Here is a 21,156-nt window from a genome sequence, read left to right as displayed (position 1 = left end):
CTTTGAATGGCAGCCGCAGTGACGTGATGTTGAGCTGAAGTCCAGTGGCGGCCTCTTGGTCTGCTCTCCCACCCCTCAGTGACTGTCTAAGCACCTTATTCCCTGTATGAAATCTGTTTTTGTTGGATATATTTAGAGTAGTTCATATTCTTAAACCAGTCACTGGTTGATAAACATCTGTCTCTCTCTTTTTAAGGGCAAAAAAGCCATTCCCAAAAGCCCTCTAGAAGAGTTTCTTCATATCTCGTTGAGAATTGGGTCACATGCCTCATTGAGGAGATCTTGGTCAGGTGTTCACCCCTAAAGGACCACCATGATTGGTTTAGATCAGTGGTTTCTAACATGCTGTCTGGGAAGCCCTCTTTAGGTAGTCCAAACTATTTTCATTTTTCGTTATTTTCCTTTTCATTCTCGTATTTCTTAGGAATGTGCAAAGGAGTCCTCCAGAGGCTCCGTGACTTAGGATGGCAATGGATCGAATGCACGAACAGGTGTGAGAATCTCTCTTCTATTAAGTCAGACAGTAGAGAGAGTTGCAGAAATATAAAATAGTGCCATTCTTCTAACTAAATATTTTATTTTGGAAAATAGAGTTGTTTTTCCATTTAACATGCTATTTAAATGACCATATAGTGGGTGTATTGTTACTTAAAATCAATTGATACATAAATGTTTTTCTGGTTTTAATTTCTAAAATGATGGGGCACGAGTTCTTTGAGGTTCTTAACCACCTTTAAGAGTGTCAAGAGACCCTGAAATCACAAAGTTTGAGAACTACTAGCTTAGATCAATTAAAATATTCTCAAATCACGGAGGGATGCTGGATACAGAAACAAAAACTAGAGCCCTGCAAGCATGGAGGAAAAGGAAAATTGTTTCCAGTTGAGCAATGATGTCTGCTACTGGAGGGAGCTGGTTTGGATCTGGGGTATATTGCAGATGAGGAGAGACGTGAAAGAGTGATCCAAGGAAAGGCAGAACAAGTAAATTTTGGGACTATCCTGGTGGGTGGTCTAGTGGTTCGGACTCTGTGCTTTCACTGCCAAGCACCTAGGTTCAATCCCTGGTCAGGGAACTAAGATCCCACAAGCTGCATGGGAAGGCCAAAAAAAAAGTAAACTTTTTCTTCTGTTATGTCTATATGAAGCAAGAAACAAGTTTCTAGAAGGCTGTGATTAGCAATGAGAAGTCTGAAACGGAGAAAATCTGGCTCTAGTGCTAGTAGCTATAAGTGTTAGTAGCATAGACTATTTGTAGTGAGGAAGGCTGGTTATTAAGAGACTAGTTAACCACTGAGAGACTATATTAATAGTAATTTTGTACCTTAAGTATGAAATATTTTTACCTTTCTTCCCTGGATTATGTTTTTTTTGAAACCACAATTTTATATAGTCAAACAGCACAATATAAGGAGAAAACTGTTTAGAAGACATTTGCACTCCAAGGTGAAGAAGTTGGGGAGTGGGTTCATAGACCTCAGAGACTCTAAGGTGGAATCCTAAACCAGGGCCCCAGAAAGCTGCTGAGGCTGAGAGAACCATCTTCTCCTCTGTCCAGGGTGCTGCATAGGACCCGGGGAGGGGCTCCCAAACTGCTTCAGAGGATAACATGGCCGGACGATACTCTCTATCTGCAGATTGCCGTTATATAATACAGCTACCTATCTGTGCTTTTAAAAGACCTAGGTCTATTTGTAGACCTTATCCCACTGAAAATATTCATAGTAAGCACTTTTTGTTTGTTGTTTTTAGTGTCTCAGAATAATTCATTTCCCGGACACTTCCAGCATCACTATCTTCTCTAGATTGATTTTAATGCTTGCCAGGAACTGTAAGCAGATACGTTTGCTTTCGTGATATTCAGTTTATTTGTTTTCAGACAGCTTAAATGCCTCATTTCTAGTGGTGCTGTATGTGCATATACATAAGTATGTGACTGTCAACTCAATTTTCTCCTTGGAACTTTGGACTGGGTTGTAAGAACTTTGATTCCCTCCAGAAAGTTTTGCACAGCTGGAGAGTCTGATGTGGCTATGAAAACTCTTACTCTTCAGTTTCTCTCTTTGGCCTTAGGTTTAATGTTCTCCAGTTCTTTCACGCATACAAAGAGGGCAGGGGCAATCTCTTGTGATTCATGAAAAAAAAATTTTTTTTTGAGAGGAGCAACCAATGTAGAAAAAGAAGTATATGTTGACTAAAAAGAGTGTGTGTGTGTCCTAGCGCTCCTTCCAACTGCAAAATGGGGACTCCAGAGTGTTTTCCAAAGCCAACAACCTGTTCTCTGATTCTCCAGACAACAACTGAAATATTCGACATTTCGGTTCAGTTTTAATACCAGCTACCCAGAGTCAGTGCAGATCCCAAAGTTCAAGGGCTCAGTCCCACGAGACTGCTCCCCTCCCAGCTTCAGGCACTAGTTGCACGTCCTGGAGAGACTGCCCATGCTTCCGACTGGACTGGCTATATACTGCTGCTGCTGCTAAGTCGCTTCAGTTGTGTCCAACTCTGTGCGACCCCATCGACGGCAGCCCACCAGGCTCCCCTGCCCCTGGGATTCTCCAGGCAAGAACACTGGAATGGGTTGCCATTTCCTCCTCCAATAGCTATACACTAGGGCTTCTTATAACCCCCTTCTCAGATTTGATAATTTGCTGAAACAGTTCATAGAACTCAGGAAGGCATTTTACGGATTTGTTATAAAGGCTATGACCCAAGAACACCTAAATGGAAGACATGCATAGGACTAGCAGCTGGGTGGTGGGGTGCAGAGTTTCTGTCCTCTGTGGGCTTTTTGTCTCCCAGCACCTTGAGTGTTCACAGCCTGCAAGCTCAGATCTCCTTTGAGAGTTTTTATAGAATGGTTCTTCTCCCCTCTCTGGAGGTGAGAGGTAGGGCTGAAATTTCCAACTTTCTCATCATTTGATCTTTGATGTCTGGCCTCATCCTGAGACAATCTAGGGACCCTAACCTAGGCTAGCCAGGCATATATAAAGGGGCTTATTATGAATAACAAAAAGTGCTCCTGTTACTCAGGAAATCCCGAAGGTTTTAGAAGCTCTGTGCCAGGGACAGGAATCAAAGACCAGATGCATTTCCTACTATATCAGAACCACCAGGAGATCCAGCTTTGCCTATTTCACAGGGTGGGTTTAAGAAAATTTATTTTTTTAGTGGACTTGAGTACTTCCCTGGTGGTACAGTGGACAGGAATCTGCCTGCTAATGCAGGGAACACTGGTTTGATCCCTGGTCTGGGGAGATTCCACATTCTGCAGAGCAGCTAAGCCTGTGTACCACAACCACTGAAACCAGTGCACTGCAAAGACAAGTAGCCCCTGCTCGCTGCAACTAGAGAAGGCCCATGTGCAACAATGAAGACCCAGTGCAACAACAACAACAACAAAAAGGATTTGAAAGCATTCGTTTAGCCAGAAATTGATAATGTATATTCCTAGCCTATTACTTTGTTCCTTATGGCTGCTCAAAAAAAAATTGTTGACTGACCTTACAGAGGCTTAGGTGCATTGGCAAAAAACATGCTTCAAAGGAAGTCCAATGGGATGATACAGATACACACCTATGATAGATTGTTGTAAAATGACCTTAATTAATCTTGCCTCTCTGAATTCTGAATTCGTGCCCTAGCATGGCTGCCTTTCACAATTAATCTGGCCATAAGTTCAGTCTCTCAGTTGTGTCCAATTCTTTGCAACCCCATGGACTGCAGCACGCCAGGCTTCCCTGTCCATCATCAACTCCTGGAGCTTGCTCAAACTCATGTCCATTGAGTTGGTGATGCCTTCCAACCATCTCATCCTGTCATCCCTTTCTTCTCCCGCCTTCAATCTTTCCCAGAGTCAGGGTCTTTTCCAATGAGTCACTTCTTCACATCAGGTAGCTAAAGTATTGGAGCTTCAGCATCAGTCCTTCCAGTGAACACCCAGGACTGCTTTCCTTTAGGATTTATTGGTTTGATCTGCTTGCATTCCAAGGGACTCCCAAGAGTCTTCTCCAATACCACAGTTCAGAAACATCAATTCTTCAGTGCTCAGCTTTCTTTATGGTCCAACTCTCACATCCATACATGACTACTGGAAAAACCGTAGCTTTGACTAGATGAACCTTTGTTGGCAAAGTAATGTCTCTGCTTTTTGATGTACTGTCTAGGTTGGTCATAGCTTTTCTTCCAAGGAGCAGGCGTCTTTTAATTTCATGGCTGGAATCACCATCTGCAGTGATTTTGGAGTCTAAGAAAATCAAGTCTGTCACTGTTTGCATTGTTTCCGCATCTATTTGCCATGAAGTGGTGGGACCGGATGCCATGATCTTAGTTTTTTGAGTGTTGAGTTTTAAGCCAGTTTTTCACTCTCCTCTTTCACTTTCATAAAGAGGGTCTTTAGTTCCTCTTTGGTTTCTGCCATAAGGGTGGTGTCATCTGCATGTCTGAGGTTATTGGTATTTCTCCCAGCAATCTTGACCATAGCAGTCTTGAATCTGGCCATAGGATTTGCCTAAACCAATAGAATATTATCAAAACAATGTCAGGTGAGTTCTGGAGTCTACACAGCTTATGCCATAACTCTCCTGGGACGTGCCATGTGAAGAAGCTCAGATAGAATAATTAATGATGAAAGATAACCTGGGGACAGAAAGAGGTCTGAATCTGCTAGTCCCTTCAAGGCCCCAGATATATATATGGAGTCACCTTGGGCCTCCAGCTCTCACTGACCTACCAGCTGGATGCAGTGGCATGAATAACCAAGATGAGATCAGAAGAAGAAACACCTAATAATAGTAAATCATTGTTTTAAGCTGCTGATTTGGGGTTGTTCTGTAGCCATAGACAGCTGAGGCAACACCCAACTTGTGATGACCAGATTATTTAGATGATAGGTGATGATGAATATAGCAATAGACAGGATGGGAAAGAAGAGAGAAAGAATGAGAACTAAAGAAATGTCTGAGGAGTTGGAAACAGCAGGTACTTATATCACCTTGCATGGTGACAACTTCCTCTCAGGTGACAAATAGTGTGTGAGAAGAGACATCCTTTTGCTATAAGTCACTGCCTGTGATGAGTCAGAAGAACATGCCTTACATACCCAGAGAATAAGAAATATAATTGTCTGTAATTCATAATTAGGTGTATCTGCTTCCTCGCCATTTTGTTAATCAGGTTATATTATTTATAAAATCACAGTGATGTCACCTTAACAATCCTGTATCATATAGAAACAAACTTACACAGCTGGAAACTGTGTGGTCATAGAAAGCATGAATATCTTTTATAAACAAGTGTATGTGCTGCCTTCCCTCCTCCTTCCCCCACCCTAATTTTTGTTGAGTGGTTCTAAGAGTACTCAGCGGTGGTCAGCTTCCTATGTTAATATCTTCTAGCAAGCAGCTGCTTTTTCTCCATGGTCTGCTCACATCAGGAACCCTGAGTTCCCAGCAGGTGCTAGAAACAAGTTGGTTCTTGAGAATTCAACTTGTGAAAGTTTCAGGTAGGGTGTGCAGAAGCAGGTTGTTTGTATAGGTGGTTGTGTGGGGTTTGTGTAGGTGATTCTTAAGACATTCCAGACGTTTGGGCATCCTGAAGTCTGAGTCACTCTAAGAATAAATCTCAAAGGGATTTAATTCAGTTTGAGATTGCCACCAAAGATTCTCGAGAGAGGTTTGATTGATAAAGTTGATGTGCCAGGTGTGAGGCTGCCCATAAGCAGCCCCCCACCACTGTGGTGCTGCATCTGTTCCTGTGTTAAGTCATTTAAGCTGAGTATGAGGAGAGGAGCGGGTCTTGCAACCTAGGGAAGGAAGCAACCTGGGGGAACGGAGGCCTGTTTGTCTACAGCTGCCCAGTGGAGAATGTGCTGGGGTGACTGAACATCCCCCAGATGGGACTGGCCTCAGTTTACAACGCTGTGTCACATTAGTTCACCTGTATAGGAGAATAGATTTAAGCTTCCTCTTATTATCTGTTCAACGTCATCTACTATGTGCCAGGCACTGATAGAGGAATGAAGGATACTAACTATGTCGTCAAGCAATAGAATCTCATTTTCTTTAGCACTGCAACATAAAACTTCTGAAGCTGAGATTAAATTAGAATAACGTGAAATTTATTGACTTCTAAATTTTAAAAGTTCTGAGGATTAGGTGTGAGATCCTGAGAGTATCTTAGAATCAGTGCAATTATTGGTACAACAACTTCGGAAAACCTTCTGGCAGTACCTGCCAAAAGTGAACACACATCTACCCTGTGACCTAGCAATTCCATTTCACGTATATACACATTTCACCAAAAGACAGGTACAAGAATGGGCACAGCAGCACTCCTCATAATAGTCAATCATCCATGTCTGGTAGAGTCATGTGTCCATTAGAGAGAAAGCAGGAAGTATTTACTTTTGTATTGCAGATTGGCTTAATAACAACAACAAAAAATAAAGTTATTGTCTGGTTGAAGAGATATTGGAGAACCAAAGCATAAAGGGGGAGACAAGTCAGACAGTAATAATGCAGGAGTCAGGGTCCACCCCCAGGGCTGGGGAACAGAGTGCAGAGGGGGGTATTAGACTCATAAGCTTAGGAAAGGGAGCTGGGACCCGGATGTCTGAGGAAGGACTATGGTATGGCACTGACTGTCCTTCTAAGGGGAGACAATGAAGCTGGTTTGCGAGCACCACAAAACTTTAAACTGGAAGCGACTGCTGCTATAAACGCTGTGCCAAGGGTGTCAGGAACAGCCCGCAAACAGGAAGGAGCAAGTCCCTTCTCGGTTCTCCAGTCTCACCCTCTAGCGCCCCCAACTGGCAAAACAAAATGGGAATCCGCTGGCAAAGGAGAAATGTTAGCATTTCTCCTCACAGCACCCTCATTACAAAGCTGAGAATGGAAGGGTGAGCTTGGGGTTGCAACAGTAATTTAATCAATAGCACCAGTGGATTAAAAAAAAAAAAGTGGTATATTCATAAAATGGAAGAATATACAACATTAAAAAAATTATTAAACACAGCGCATGACTCAGTCTCACAATATAATATTGAGCAAAAGAGGCCAGATGCCACAGAGTACCTAGTGTATGATTCCATTTCCCATAAAACCAAAAACTGGATAGCGCTAATCAGCAGTGATAGAAGGTAGATTAGAGGTAATCTGGTGGGAGCAGTGACTAAGGAGGGACAGAGGGGACTTTCAAGCTCCTGGTATCGATCAGTATGTTTAAACATATGTGTCTTCACTTTATTGTACTCATGATTTATTAATATTTCTGTATGTACATTATATAATGATAAAAGTTTAAAAAGCAAGTTGAATTAAACACTATAGTAATGAGGATTATAAAGCTGCTTTTTTTTTTTAAATAAAACTGCTTTTTAAGGGTAAAAGTATATCTTGTCTCCAGATAGAATGCCTAAACCTACTTGAAGCTGACAAATATACATTTTGAAGAGCTGATTATGAATTATGCTTGAACAGAATTTGTGTTTAACTGTGAGCAAAATTATATTCAGCTTATTTTTATATTGGATTTTATATTGGATTTCTGAACCAGTTACAGTAAAATGGAAAACCCAATTCTCATATGCAGAGAGTTATGAGAAATGAATATTCTATCATGGCTTTATCCATGTCTAAAAGCTTGAAAGAAATGGAGCCCAGGCTTTGGGTAAGTTCAACATAGTTTGTTATAGCCAGACCTTTTAATCTATTTAGATATGTGTTGACATAGTAGCCATTATTCTAAATCCATCCTACCATAGCCCTGCATAAATCTTCAGGAGTCATTTTTTTAGCTGGTTTATGTAAAACTGACTTACAGAAGGCATATTATTCATAGTAAGTTTATTACTATTGATGTTTTTTTCCCTAGATAATCTTTCTAGTCTACATTCCTTTTACTTTAGTCTGAATGTTGGACTGAAAGTTCCCTTTCATTTCTACTTTTTAGACAATATGAATGAGAGGTCTGGAAGGATTCTCAGTTGCAAATCAGAGACACCAAAGGAAAGAAGGAATGACCCCTTGTGGTGGTTTAAAAATATGTACACACACTCTCCAAAATAATCCTCCCTAAAAGAAGTGGCTTCAATTCCCTCCTCTGAGCCTATGCTTTATTTGTTTTCAATGGATAGAATGTGGTAGAAATGGAGGATTGTGACTTCTGAGGATAGGTCATAAAAGGCATTAGAGCTTCTTCCTTGCTGTCTCGGGCCACTCCCTCTGGGGGAAGGCAGACACTCCAGCAGCCCCATGGAAAGATCCAGGTCGGGGGAGTAAGGCCTCTCCAATACAGCCAGCAAGGACCTGAGGCCTCCTGCTGACAGCCATGTGAGTGAACCATCTTGGTGACAGATCTCTCAGCCTTCCTCAAGCCTCCAAATGACTGCAGCCCCAGATGACATCGTTTTCCAGCTAGACTGCGCCCAAGTTCCTGGACCACAGAAATCGTGAGATGATAAATTCTTGTTTTAAGTTGCTAAATTTGGGAGAGGTTTGGTATGCAGCAGTACATAAGTAATACACATGTTAATGTGCATATAAATGTAAATAGCTAATTTTGTGGGGGGACACTTGGATCCTTCTCTAAGCATTTTATGTGAAATGACTCATTTAATCCTCACAACAAATGTATTAGGTAGGTAATATTACTCTCTGCATTTGCAGATCAGGAAACTGAGGCAACTTGAAACTAAGAGGCAGAAACTGAGGCAGAAACCAAGAAACTTGTCCAAGGTTACCCAGCTACTGGCAGAACTAGAATTTGAACTTCGACAGTTTGGCTCTATTATTCTGTACACTAACTTCTGTTATAATGGTGCTAGTGCCATGGAGAAATATGCTGTAATGAAATAACAAGAGACAGGCTTAACCTTGATAATAAAAGCTGTAGATTAAATATAAAGAAACTTTCCTAAAAATTTAAAAGTTTTGGGGAATTTTTAGAAAGAGGCTAGGTTCTCATCCACTAAAGGCCCCAAGGTGAATTACTTGACCTCTCAAGTCTATTTACAATTCTATGACATACTCAATTTACCTTCTAAAATATATCATGATTCAGTAACTCTCCCTGGAAATATTGAAGTTGAATTTATAGCATTGTTTTTTTCCTATGTTTGATAAAAACTAATATGCTGTCTTCATATTGAATTCCATTGTGCTAGATGGGGGGGAAATGTGTATGTACTACCTTTTTCATTTATTTTGGATTGGTATAGAAACCTACATCTAGTTTTAATACTTTCCCTTTTAATTATAATATTCACATAATTAATTTGATTTATGTAGAAATGATGGTAGAAAAAATTAAACTCCTTTTTATTTCCTTCAAATGTCATTCTAAATTTTCATGAATCTCAAAGAAACTTTTATTTCCAAATTGAGAGAGGTTCATAACTTATCATTCTTTAAGCATCTAATATATGTAAAGTTGTTCAGTAATGATTAGGTTGGTGTATTTTAACTCAATAAACTCATATTCTCAGTGGCAAATGTAGGTCTCTTCTAATTTATAGAAATAAAAAGATTGGCAAAATCACCTTAAAGTCTTTAAATAAGTGTTACCTTCTCAGTGGGGACTTCCCTGGTGGCTCAGAAGTAAAGAATCTGCCTGCAGTGCAGGAGACCTGGGTTCGATCCCTGGGTCAGGAAGATCCCCTGGAGAAGGGAATGACAACCCACTCCAGTTTTCTTGCCTGGAGAATCCCATGGACAGAGGAGCCTGGAGGGCTACAGTCCATAGGGTTGCAAAGAGTTGGACAAGACTGAGTGACTAACACACACACCTCAGTGAGATCTTTCCTAAACACCATCCCAACAGGTTACTGTTTTTTCTTTTCCTAGATGCTATTACAATCTGGTAAACAGAGTATATATTTTGCATATTTATTGGGTTTATTTTCTATCATTTGGCTGTAGAATGTAAGCTTTATGAAGGCAGGATTTTTGTGTTTTCTATGCTGTCAGTTTCATATCTAGAATAATGTCTATTATATGACAGATAGTTGATAAGTATTTGTTGAATAAATGAATGTAAAAGATCCAGAAAATTGGGTATGTGTCTCCCAAATAATGTTCCTGATAATTGCCATTTATTGATTATTTGATTATCATATTGATCTGGGAAGACTGGTATTGATATTATTACTGTTTTCCAGATGTTGTGATTAAATAACATACCCAAGGTTATGCAAAATTAAGCCGCAGATTTGTTTGAACATTAAGCTGAGAAAGAAGCCAGTTTCAAGGCCAGTCCCAATATGGTAGAATTGCATTTATATGATCTGTTCAGAATAGGCAAGTCTGTAGAGACAGAAAGGTGATTAGTGGTTGGTTAGGACTTGGGGCAAAGGGAGGTTGGTTGTGGGGAATGGGGAGTGACTGCTAACAGCTATGAAGATTATTACAGGGGTGCAAAAATACTTTAAAATCATTGTTGTGGTGGTTGTGCAGTCATGTGAATATATTATTAAACATTGAATTTTGTACTTTAAGTGGGTGAATAATGTGATATGTGAATTATTTCTTAATAAAGCTGTTAAAAAGAATAAAGTGGTTTCAAACTCAGATTTCTTTGGGAACCAAAACTGGAGAAAAGACTGGTTCTGAAGACCCAGTTAGGGATAGCACAAGGTTTCCTGGAACATTTTGTGCCAGAAAGTAAAGAGGTGCTCAGAAACTGATTGGAACATGTCCAAAGACACTGAAATTTGAAAGTGTCTTCCCTGGTCAAATATAGGACAATTTAAGAATCAAAAATCAAAGAGATAGTAATTACTGTCAATACTGATGATACTAAAGACAGGAAACAAAAATTAAGACAAAAATAAACAGAAAACAAAGGGGTGGTAGAAGAAGTGAAAGCTCTTCCTTACATAAGCATGTCACCTGATTCCATAGATGAAAGGACAGGATTATATCATTATTCTCCAACTGTTACAGTAATAATTGATTCAGGCAAACATCTTGGACAGATGCTAGGCCACGGAGTGAAGGATTCTTGGATACTTACACAGTCTCTCTAAGTATTACGCCAGTTTGTTTTTTTTTTTTCAAATGAGATGAAATTCACCAAACATGTTTATCATTTTACAGAGAACAATTCAGTGGCATTTAGTACATTTGCAGTGTTTTGCCACCATCACCTTTCCCTAACTCCAAAACGTTTTCATCACTACAAAATAGAGCCCCTTATCCATTGAGCAAATTGCTCCTTACTTCCCCTCCCCTAAGTCATGGACCATCACCAATATTTCTATGGATTGGCTTATTCTGAATGTCTCATATAAATGGAATAGACCACTAGATGACCTTTTGTGTCTGGTTTCTTTCACTTGGCATAAATGTTTTTGAGGTTCATCCACATTGTAGTATTTACCAGTACTTCATTCCTTTTTATGGCTGAAAAATATTTCATTGTATGTCAATACCACCATTTGTTTATCCATTCATATACTGGTGGATATTTGGGTTGTTTCTAATCTTTTGGCCAGTATGATTAGTGATGCTCTGAACATTTGTGTGCAAGGATTTGAATGCCTGTTTTCAATTCTTTTGGATATACACCTAGGAGTGGAACTGCTGATAATTGTATATTTAGGCTTTTGAGGAATTGGGAAACAATTTTCCACAGTGATTGCACCATTTTACATTCCCACCACTAATGTATGAGTATTCCGATGTCTCTTTATCCTCACTAACACTTGTTTTTCATTACAAAAAAATTATAGTCATGCTTGTAGATGTGACATGCTATCTCATTTTGGTTTTGCTTTTCATCTGTCTAATGATGCTGTACATCATTTTTTTCATGTACCCATTAGCCATTTGTTAATCTTTGGAGAAATGTCTAATAAGTCTCTTGCCCATTTTTCACATAGACTACTTTTTAAATACAAAGGAAAAAAAATGTATCTTTACCATGGAGTAATGATTACAATGTAACATCACCAATAATAGTATAGACATTGTATCCCTCTTGATGCAGTATACTAAAATGAACTTGATATCATCTATTTAGTGTAGATGACAAAATTATTTAACTTGAATCTAATAAGGAGCAGATGAACACAAACTGAACAACATCCTGCAAACAGAATTCAATTCTTCAAAAAAAAGTGAATGTTATAAAAGCAAAAAACAAAACTAGGGATTATTCTAGACTACAGGAGCTTAAAAAGACATGGCAATTAAATGTGTAATGCATGATCTTTGACTGTATTCCAGATTGAGAAAAAGGTCCACTAAAAAGGACATTTTGGAGATTTGAATATGGCCGCTGTATGTTACTTATAGTAAATTTTCTTGTAGCGATAATGGAATTATGATTACGTAGGAGAGTTATCTTTGCTCTTAGTAGATGCTCATGAAAATATTTAGGGGAAAAGAGTAACAAAGTCGACAAAAAACTCAAATGATTTGTCATAAACAACACATCCCCTCCACACACACAGGGAAAGAAAGTCTGGGGAAATGTTCAAAATTGGTGAATATGGGTTAATACGGATGTTCACTATGTATTTTTCTCAACTTTTCTGTACTTTTGATATTTTTTAAAATAAAAAAATCAAGAAAGTATTGTAAAAAGTTCTTTTAAGTTCAAGCAGCGCTGTTCCGGTTGATTTAAGGATCTTTAAAATACAACTAGCTCCTCTGATGAGTTAAGAATACAACTGACAGAGTAAATGATCAGGATGAATATCTTTCAAAAACATTTTGTTCCCCAATCAAGTTGATTAGAGTCAGCTAGGCCTAAATTTGAATCATCGTTGGGTAATCTCTTTAACCTCTTCAGTGAGGAATAACTCCTTGGTGGCTTGTTAAAATTGTTAGACACATGGCATTTATTGAACTGGACTTTTAATTCCTGCGCAAAAGCTTAATCCTACTTAATCCTACTGTTTGCATCTTCTCCTCCTTTACACTCAAGCAATTCTGTGGGGTAGGTAAAGATGAGAGGTAAAATGACTTTTCCAAGGTCACACAGCTAGTGAAAGACCCAGGTTTCTCAGCTCTTGGTCCTGTGCCCTTTCCACACCCACCAGAGAGGAGGAAGCGGCGCTCATGGGGATGCAAGGATGTAGAGGAGCAAAGGGGGAGAAGAGGCCGCGTGAGGAAAGGTGGTGTGAGACCCGCGGAGGCGCGCGCCAGGGCAGAGCGCATGGAGAGCCGTGCGGCGCGACCCGCCGGGGTGGGTAGGGGGGAGGCCGTGGTTGCAGAGGGGGGGTCGCGCGGGCCGGGTGCCGGGCAGAGGCAGGAGGCCGGGGCCACCGCGGGGGCGCAGGAGGCGGAGGCCCGGGCGGCGGGCTGGGGCGGGGGCGGCGTTGGGAGGGAGTGGCGGTGGTCGGGGGGGGGGGGTCACTTCCGCACAGGTGGACCAGTCGCGTGGGTGCGGGGCGCGCCGGGGGGACCGGCACGGGGGTCTCGACCCCACCCGGCGAGTGGGGGCGGGGGCGGGGGCGGGGCCGGCCGGGGGCGGGTTTTTCTGGGCCCCCCGCGGGAGCGGCGGCGGCGGCGGCGCAGGCGCGGTTCCCGCCTCCTCCCGGCCGGCGGAGCGACTGAAGGCTGCAGCTCGGCTTGGCTCCCGCGTCGCTGCCGCCGCCGCCGCCGCCGCCGCCGCCGCCGCGAAGCCCCCCGCCCCTCTGGCGCCGCGTCGGGATGAGTTCCCGGAAAGGTGAGTGGCCCACGGCGTCCCCTCCTCCCCGCCACGTGGCCCCGCAGGCCGGCCTGCCCGACCGTTAATGTGTGTCTTCTTTCCTCAGTGCTGGCCATTCAGGCCCGAAAGCGGAGGCCGAAAAGGGAGAAACATCCGAAAAAGTGAGTCTACATAGCGCCAGTCCCCAGACGCCCGCTCCCGCCCTGTCGGGGGTTGCCCGCGACCGAGCAGGGGAAAGTTGCCCGGATTCCTGGAGCCGGCGGGCGGGCGGGCTGATCCCCCGGGACGCTGGCGCTCGCCTCCTGCGCGCCCCGCGGGCGGCCCGGGGGGAGGGGCGGGAGGGCGGGGGAGGGGCGCACGCGAGCCCGCGGCCGGCCGGCTGAGCATCCCCGGACCCCAGGCCTCTCCGGCCTCCTGTCGCCGCGGCCGTCGGGGGCGCACGGGCGAGGGGGCGTGGGGCGTGCGCACCCTCCCCTTGCTCTCCTAGCTGGCCGGGGGGTCGCGGGCCTTCCAGGAAGGGGCGCTGGCGTCCGGCGCCGCGTCCGGTCGTGAGGCTGCGGCATCGCTCCCACCTGGACGCCGGGGCGCTAGAGGAAGAGGAGCCGAGTGCGAGTGTGTGTGTGTGTGTGTGTGACTGAGTGAGTGAGTGTGTATGTGTATGTATGTGTATGCATGTTGTCTCCTCTTCCTCCTCGGCCCCCGCCTCTCGGCCTTTTTGCTGAAAACCCGAGCTGGTTGTCAAGTGGTTTGCCTCGGGCGTGTTCCTGGCGCGAATTCAGCTCCGAGACCTGTGCGTTTCGGTGCTTGGGTTTTTTTTTTTTTCCCCCGAAACTTTCTGCCCGGGCCGAGCGTGACTTCGCTGAGCCGCGGCTGCGCCCGGGTCTTGGGCTGCGCGGGGCGGGTGGGCGTGTGCGCAGGCGGTCCCCGGCGCGGCTGCCCAGCCCCTCATTGTGCCGGGAGGAGATGAATAGGGTGGTGATATTTCAAACGTGCCAGCCGCCAGCCACCTCCAGCTTGGCCGCGGACCGGAGTGGGAGCGGCCGGCGCCCGGGAAGCCTTTCCTGGAGAGCTGTTCCGAGACCGCAGAGCGCCGCCGCGTCTCCTTTCCCCTTTTTTCCCCTAATTTTGAAGAATCTTTACTCCTCCTCCTGGATTTGTGGCTTCACTCTTCCATTTGAGCAAGAAATACTCTGTGTTTTTTTGGTATTATAGGGATAATCCGTGATCATCTTTAAATAAAATCACGAAGCATTTCTCGTTGGTTTGTTTTCTTTGGGGCACTGGCCTGCAGCGTCTTAGACTTTTCCCCTTCCCATTCACTTTGGGGTCTGTCTAGCGAATTTCATAACCATTGCTGGCGTCTATGAAAGCTCCTTAAGTCATTCCTAATGTGATGTATCATGATGTTTACTTGAACGTATGTTCAGGATGTCACAAAATGTTGATAACTATATAATAAAGTCTTTCTTAAAAACAAGCACCCTGCCCTCAAACAAGCCTACTACTAGAATGAGGAAAACATATTTATTAAGGGCTTAAATTGGTGGGTAAAAATTGAATTCTTAAGATTTTAAATCGCAGTGGATATTTGGTAGATTTAGGTACTTTAAAAATTAACGCTATCAATCAATCTTATATTTGAGGTTTCCTTTCGTGAATGATGGAAATTTAGCCCATAAGTAAGGAGAACTATAGTGTTGTGGCTCTTGAGTTTTGGTCACGACTTTGAAATTTAAGCATTTCTTCCTACATAGCCCATTTTGTTCAGAAAAGTTAAAAGGAGTTGGAAAAAAATGCATGCCCTTAGTTTTGGGGATGGCTCTTTGTGTGAGGGATGGATATATGTATATCTGTTTGATTGAGGCAGTGTCATTTTTCACTTAATTCTTTGAATCATGGCAGTATTATTTTAAAGAAATCCTTGATATCATTGCTTTATTCATATATTCAACAAGTATTTGTATGCCTTTTCTAGAATATATTGGTAGAGCTTTGAGCAAGAAAAGCAAAGTTTATGAAGCTTTATCTGTTTGGGGGCTTCAGAACCGATGATAAAGAAGACGATTCTGGATAATGTCCTGAAGATAGAAAGTGAAGATGGGGTGCCCTAAGTACAGTGACAGATAACATTTGAAAACTGTGCCAGTCAATTTGCTGCTCTGTTTTCATGTATCTATCCCTGGTGATAATCCTGTGAGGCAGACACTGTAGTTACCACCACTTTACAGATGAAGCAAAGACATAGCATGAGTAAACAACATGTCCAGCTATAAGTTCAGTCCAGGCAGACTGAGACCAGAGCTCACTCTCAGTTCTCTGAGGAGGTGGCATTTGAAAAGAATTTAGAATAAAGAGAAGATGGGAGTATGGCAAAGGCCCTGGGGAGGAATGGGCTAGGAATGTCGGAGGAACCCAAAGATCGGAGTGGCTAGAGTGCTACTGGAGAGGATGGTGATTTCGGAGGAGTCGAAATGGGTAGGGCCTGGCCTTGTAGGCCCTTGAGAGGCACACAGGTAGCAGTGGGCGGATCTGATTCCTATTTTAAAAATAGTCTACTAGCTGTTAATGTGGAGAATGGATTATGAGTGGTGGGAAGAACTATGCACTGAGAGCTTGCCTTCCGTATAATAGGGGACAACTCTGGTGATTTGAAGTGATGTGGGGAGAGAAGTGATGGTGGAGGGACTTGAGGAGACTGGTAGCCTCAGAGGTTTTCCTCATTTTACAGACAGCTCCAATAGAGAATAAGGTCACACAATTAGCTTAGTTTGAACCAAAATTCAGGTCTCCAGATGCCCAGTGTTTTTGGTTTTTACTTAGTTTTCCAGAGCAGGAGAGGGAGTAATAGATCTAATTTTAAACTGTATTAGTATAATGACTGGCACACTTGAATTTTATGACTATATAGGCCTGGCTTGATGCAGTATGATCTACTTTTATCATTATATGCTTGTATGTACAAGTGCCACTTCATTTTAATTCAGTTCAGTTCTGTGAGTTTTTATGACTTGAACCACTTCGTGTAGGCTCCTTTTTTAGAATGCTAGTATTTGTAGTTGTGAGAAATGAGATTAAGATATTTCAGCTGAGGTTGTTAGCTTGTCAGATTGTCACTGATTTTAGTTTGCTGATTATTAACTGTGGTGCTTTGTAACAGGGAGCAGGGAAGAACTACAGTGTCATTCAAGCACCAGTAAAACCTTAAGAATTGGATAAAACACATGTCTTGTGATAGACTTTACCTTTGGGGCCTGTGCAACTGTATACAATTTTTTAATTTAAAGAGTAAAAGAGTGTTTTTCCTCACGTGCAACTTTTTCTTGAAACACAATTCACATATCATAAAATTTTATTTTTAAAAAGTTTAGTTTTTCAAGTATGCAATTTGCTTTTTTAAAAAATATATTTACAAAGTTGTGCAACTATTGTCTAATTCCAGAACATTTATATCGCCTCAAAAAAGAAACCCCGTAGTTGTTGCTTCCCATTCTCCCTTGCCCACAGCAGTCACTAACTTGTTTTCTGTTTCTATAAGTCTGGGTATTCTGGATGTTTCATATAAATAAAATCATCAATATATGATCTTCTGTCTGCTTGCTTTCTCTTAGCATAATATTTCTAAGGTTCATCTATGTTATAGTGTGTATTGGTATTTCATTCCTTTATATTGCCAAGTAACATTTTATTGTGTTGGTATACTGTGTTTTAGTTGAACATTTGTGTTTTAAACTTTTTTGGCTAAAAATTTTTTAACACCTTTTTTTAAATTAAGACTTTTTATTTTGAAATAGTATAATTTGCTGGAAGTTGCAAAAACAGTACAGAGTTCCCAGTGTTCCCTTTGTCCATCTTTCCCCTGTGGTAATATATTCTATAACCTAGAACATTGTCACAACCAGAAAATTGACTTGGACACAGTACTGTTAACCCAAGTAAGGTTTTGCTAGTTTTTACATGCACTGTGTATGTGTGCAGTTCTATCAAGTGTTTCTCACTTGTGAAATCATCACCATGCAGTATGCAGAACTGTTTCATCATCACAAGGTAACTTCTCTTGTACTTTTTAGTAATCATATTCTCTCTTTAGCCCTAGCCCCCCATAGGCACTGATCTGTTCATCACTGTAATTTTGCTACTTTGAAAAAATTGTATAAATGGAATCATATAGTATGCAACTTTTAAAATTATTACTATTTTTTAAGTTACTATCTGTATTTTGGCTGCACTGTGGGACATATGGGATCTTAGTTTGCTACCCAGGGATTGAACCTGTGCCCTTGCATTGGAAGCATGGAGTCTTAATCACTGGATCACCAGGAATTCCGAGTATGTAACCTTTTGAGATTTACTTTTCTCAGGCAGCATAGTGCCCTTGCGTCTCATCTTTGTTGCTGGTGTATTGGTCACTTCTTTCTGTTGCTCTTGCTCAGTAGCATTTCACTGCGTGACTATACCACAGTTTGTTTATCCATTATTCATTCATCCGTTGAAGGACAGACACATGGATAGTTTATAAACCCACTAAACATTCCTGTATAAGTTTTTAATGTAAACATGTTTTTTCCACTTATGTAGGGTACCCAAGAGTATGATTGCTGGAGGACTTAGTTTGCATTTTGACTTTCTAGCAAGTTAGCAACTTGGTCCGTTGGTGTCTGTCCCTCTCTCTCTCTCTCTCTGTTCTCCTCTGCATATTTGTGAACTGTATATATGGTATTGGTGATGGGATTTTGTATCCTTCGGGCTCTTAACTTTCTATTGGCTGGTGGAGCTGGTTGGTTATCTGTATTCTTACAGTATGTATGAGTTCTGACTGCCACAGAAAATGGTAGGCATGGGATTGGTGCAATTGGGTCAGTAAATCACAAGTGAGGCAGTTTAGGAATGCTGTCATCCAAGTTTATATCTTACTAGGTAAGCCTCACAGAGAAGGCAATGGCAACCCACTCCAGTATTCTTGCCTGGAAAATCCTATGGACGGAGGAGCCTGGTAGGCTGCAGTCCATGGGGTCGCACAGAGTCGGACACGACTGAGCGACTTCACTTTCACTTTTCACTCTCATGCATTGGAGAATGAAATGGCAACCCACTCCAGTGTTCTTGCCTGGAGAATCCCAGGAACAGAGGAGCCTAGTGGGCTGCCGTCTATGGGGTCGCACAGAGTCGGACACGACTGAAGCGACTTAGCAGCAGCAGCAGGTAAGCCTCAACTGTACCCTGTAGTATAAGCTCAAGCTCACAAGCCCATGACTTTGAAATTCCTCCTATGGAAGGAAATCACTCATTTTTGACTTCTTAACTTTATTATACTGTTGTGTATTTAACAATTATTTTTATATACCAACAAAGCTGTTCAATACAACCAATATATATGAAGCAGATACCTAGTGCTCGCCAGTGTGTTGGATGCTAGAGAGAATAAGATAAATCCCTGTGGTAACTGGCAAGTAGGGGCGATTACCTGGGCACAGACCGTTGCAGAATGGTGTGATGAGTGCCGTAGGATTTAGGTACAGTGGTGCTTTGATTGTTAGAAAGAGATCTTGTTGGATTTTAACTTTATTGTTATTTTAATGAATAGCTTAATTTTACATGATAAAAGTAATATGGTCATGGTAGAAAATTCGGGGAATTCCCTGGCAATCCTGTGGTTAGGACTTGGAGCTTCCACGCAGGGGGCACAGGTTAGATCCCGAGTCAGGAACTTGATCCTGCAAACTGTGTGGCGCGGCTCAAAAGGAAAAAAATAGTATAAAACAGTTTAAAGAAATAGACGTCCATTGTAGTTTCACCAGTTATTTTGGTGTGTTATCTTTTTATATGTACATATTTTTGTCTTTAAATAATTGAATTATATGTGTATATGTATGTTTGATGCATTATCCTTTTATCTGCATATTTTTTCAAGCTTTATTATTATTAAGACATCATTGCCATATGTTTGTAAGTTTAAGGTGTACAACATGATTTGGTGTATGTATATTATTGTGAAATGATTTGTTGTTTAGTCGCTAAGTCCTATATCTGACTCTTTGTGACCCCACGGCCTGTAGCCTGCCAGACTCCTCTGTCCATGGGATTTCCCAGGCAAGAAAACTGAAGTGGGTTGCCATTTCCTTCTCCAGGGGATCTTCCCGACCCAGAGGTTGAACCCTTATCTCCTTCATTGGCAGACGGATTCTTTACTGCTGAGCCACCAGGGAAACCTCTGTGAAATGATTACCACATTAAGATTAGTTAATGCTTCCTTCATCCTCTCGTATAATTACTTTTTTCTTTTGTGGATATAACATTTAAGCTCTTTGCTCTTGACTTCCAAGTATATAGTGCAGTACTGTTAATTATAGTTTGCTTATGCATATATTTGTTTTTTCAAAATTGAGCTATAGCATATCTACATACATGTGTGTATAGTAACGCAGTAAAGAGCTCTAATTTTCAGTATCTAGCTTGATGATTTTTATGTTCATTTATATCCTTGTCACCACCACTCAGATCAGAATGCCGACTCTTCCAGTACTCTGTGTGTGCTCAGTCTTGCAGTGGTGTCTGACTCTGTGACACCCTGGATTGTAGCCTGCCAGGCTTCTCTGTCCTTGGAATTTTCCAGGCAAGAATACTGGAGTGGGTTCTGTTTCCTACTCCAGGGGATCTTCCAGATCAAGGGATTGAACCCACTATATGGTTCCTCAAACCTCTCCCCAGTTTATATCCTGCTGCCCAGAGGTAACCACTTTCCTGGCACGTGTCATTATTGGTTAGTTTTGTCTGTTCTTGAACTTCATATAAATGGAATTGTATGGTATATACTTCAGGTTCCAGCTTCTTTCATGCAACATTGTATCTGTGAGATTGGTCTGTACTGTTGCAAGTAGGAGTGTACCCTTAGTCTGTTGTTTCTACTTTCTGATAGTCCATTGAATGAATATACTACCACGATTTTTTTCCTTCAGTTTTTATTCATTATGAATAAAGCAGCTACAAGTATTCTTGTACATGTCTCTTTGTGGACGTTTGCAGTTGTTTCTATTGGAGATATGTTCTAGCAGTGAGATTGCTAGGTTATAGAAGAGGTGTATACTTAGTAGTCTTGCAAAGATATTTTTCCCAGCTTCATGAAATAGTTCTGATTGAACTGCATTACATTCCCACCCGCAATGTATGGGGTTTCAGTTGTTCCATGTCTTTGTAATATTCGATCGTGTCCTTCTTTTTAATTTTAGCTATTCTGGTTGTGTACTGATGTCTCACTGAGGTTTTAATTTGCATTTGCCTGAGTGATGCTTTTGAACATTTTTTTGTATGTTTATTGGTCATTTGAATTTTCTGTTTTGTGAAGTGCCTGTTTTGTCTTTTACCTATTAAAAAAAAAAGGAATGTAAGCCTTATTTCTTACAAAAAATTATGAGTTTTGTTGAGATCTAGTTTACATACCATATAGTTCATCTGCTTAAAGTGTACAGTTCAGTAGTTTTTAGTAGATTTACAGAGAGTTGTATTAAAC

General features: G+C 41.7%; 1 protein-coding gene across 4 annotated transcripts in view; it reads left to right on the top strand.

Annotated features, from left to right (window-relative positions):
• The first annotated feature begins 13,530 nt into the window (after positions 1–13,530).
• SRPK2 (SRSF protein kinase 2) overlaps positions 13,531–21,156 on the top strand; it is a 236,880-nt gene continuing 229,254 nt past the window's right edge. For 3 of the 4 annotated variants that reach the window (XM_065938561.1, XM_065938560.1, XM_065938558.1), the window contains exons 1-2: positions 13,531–13,670; positions 13,759–13,813. In XM_065938561.1, coding sequence (XP_065794633.1) covers positions 13,655–13,670; positions 13,759–13,813 — 71 coding nt within the window. In that variant the 5' untranslated portion in view covers positions 13,531–13,654. Of the gene's footprint in view, positions 13,671–13,758; positions 13,814–21,156 lie in introns of those variants that run through there. The other variant, XM_065938559.1, reaches the window with a different exon arrangement.

The sequence above is a fragment of the Muntiacus reevesi genome, chromosome 6 (assembly GCF_963930625.1).
Source record: "Muntiacus reevesi chromosome 6, mMunRee1.1, whole genome shotgun sequence".
Lineage (NCBI taxonomy): Eukaryota > Metazoa > Chordata > Mammalia > Artiodactyla > Cervidae > Muntiacus > Muntiacus reevesi.
Note: the sequence above shows the minus strand (reverse complement) of the source record. Positions and strands in the feature narration are given on the sequence as shown.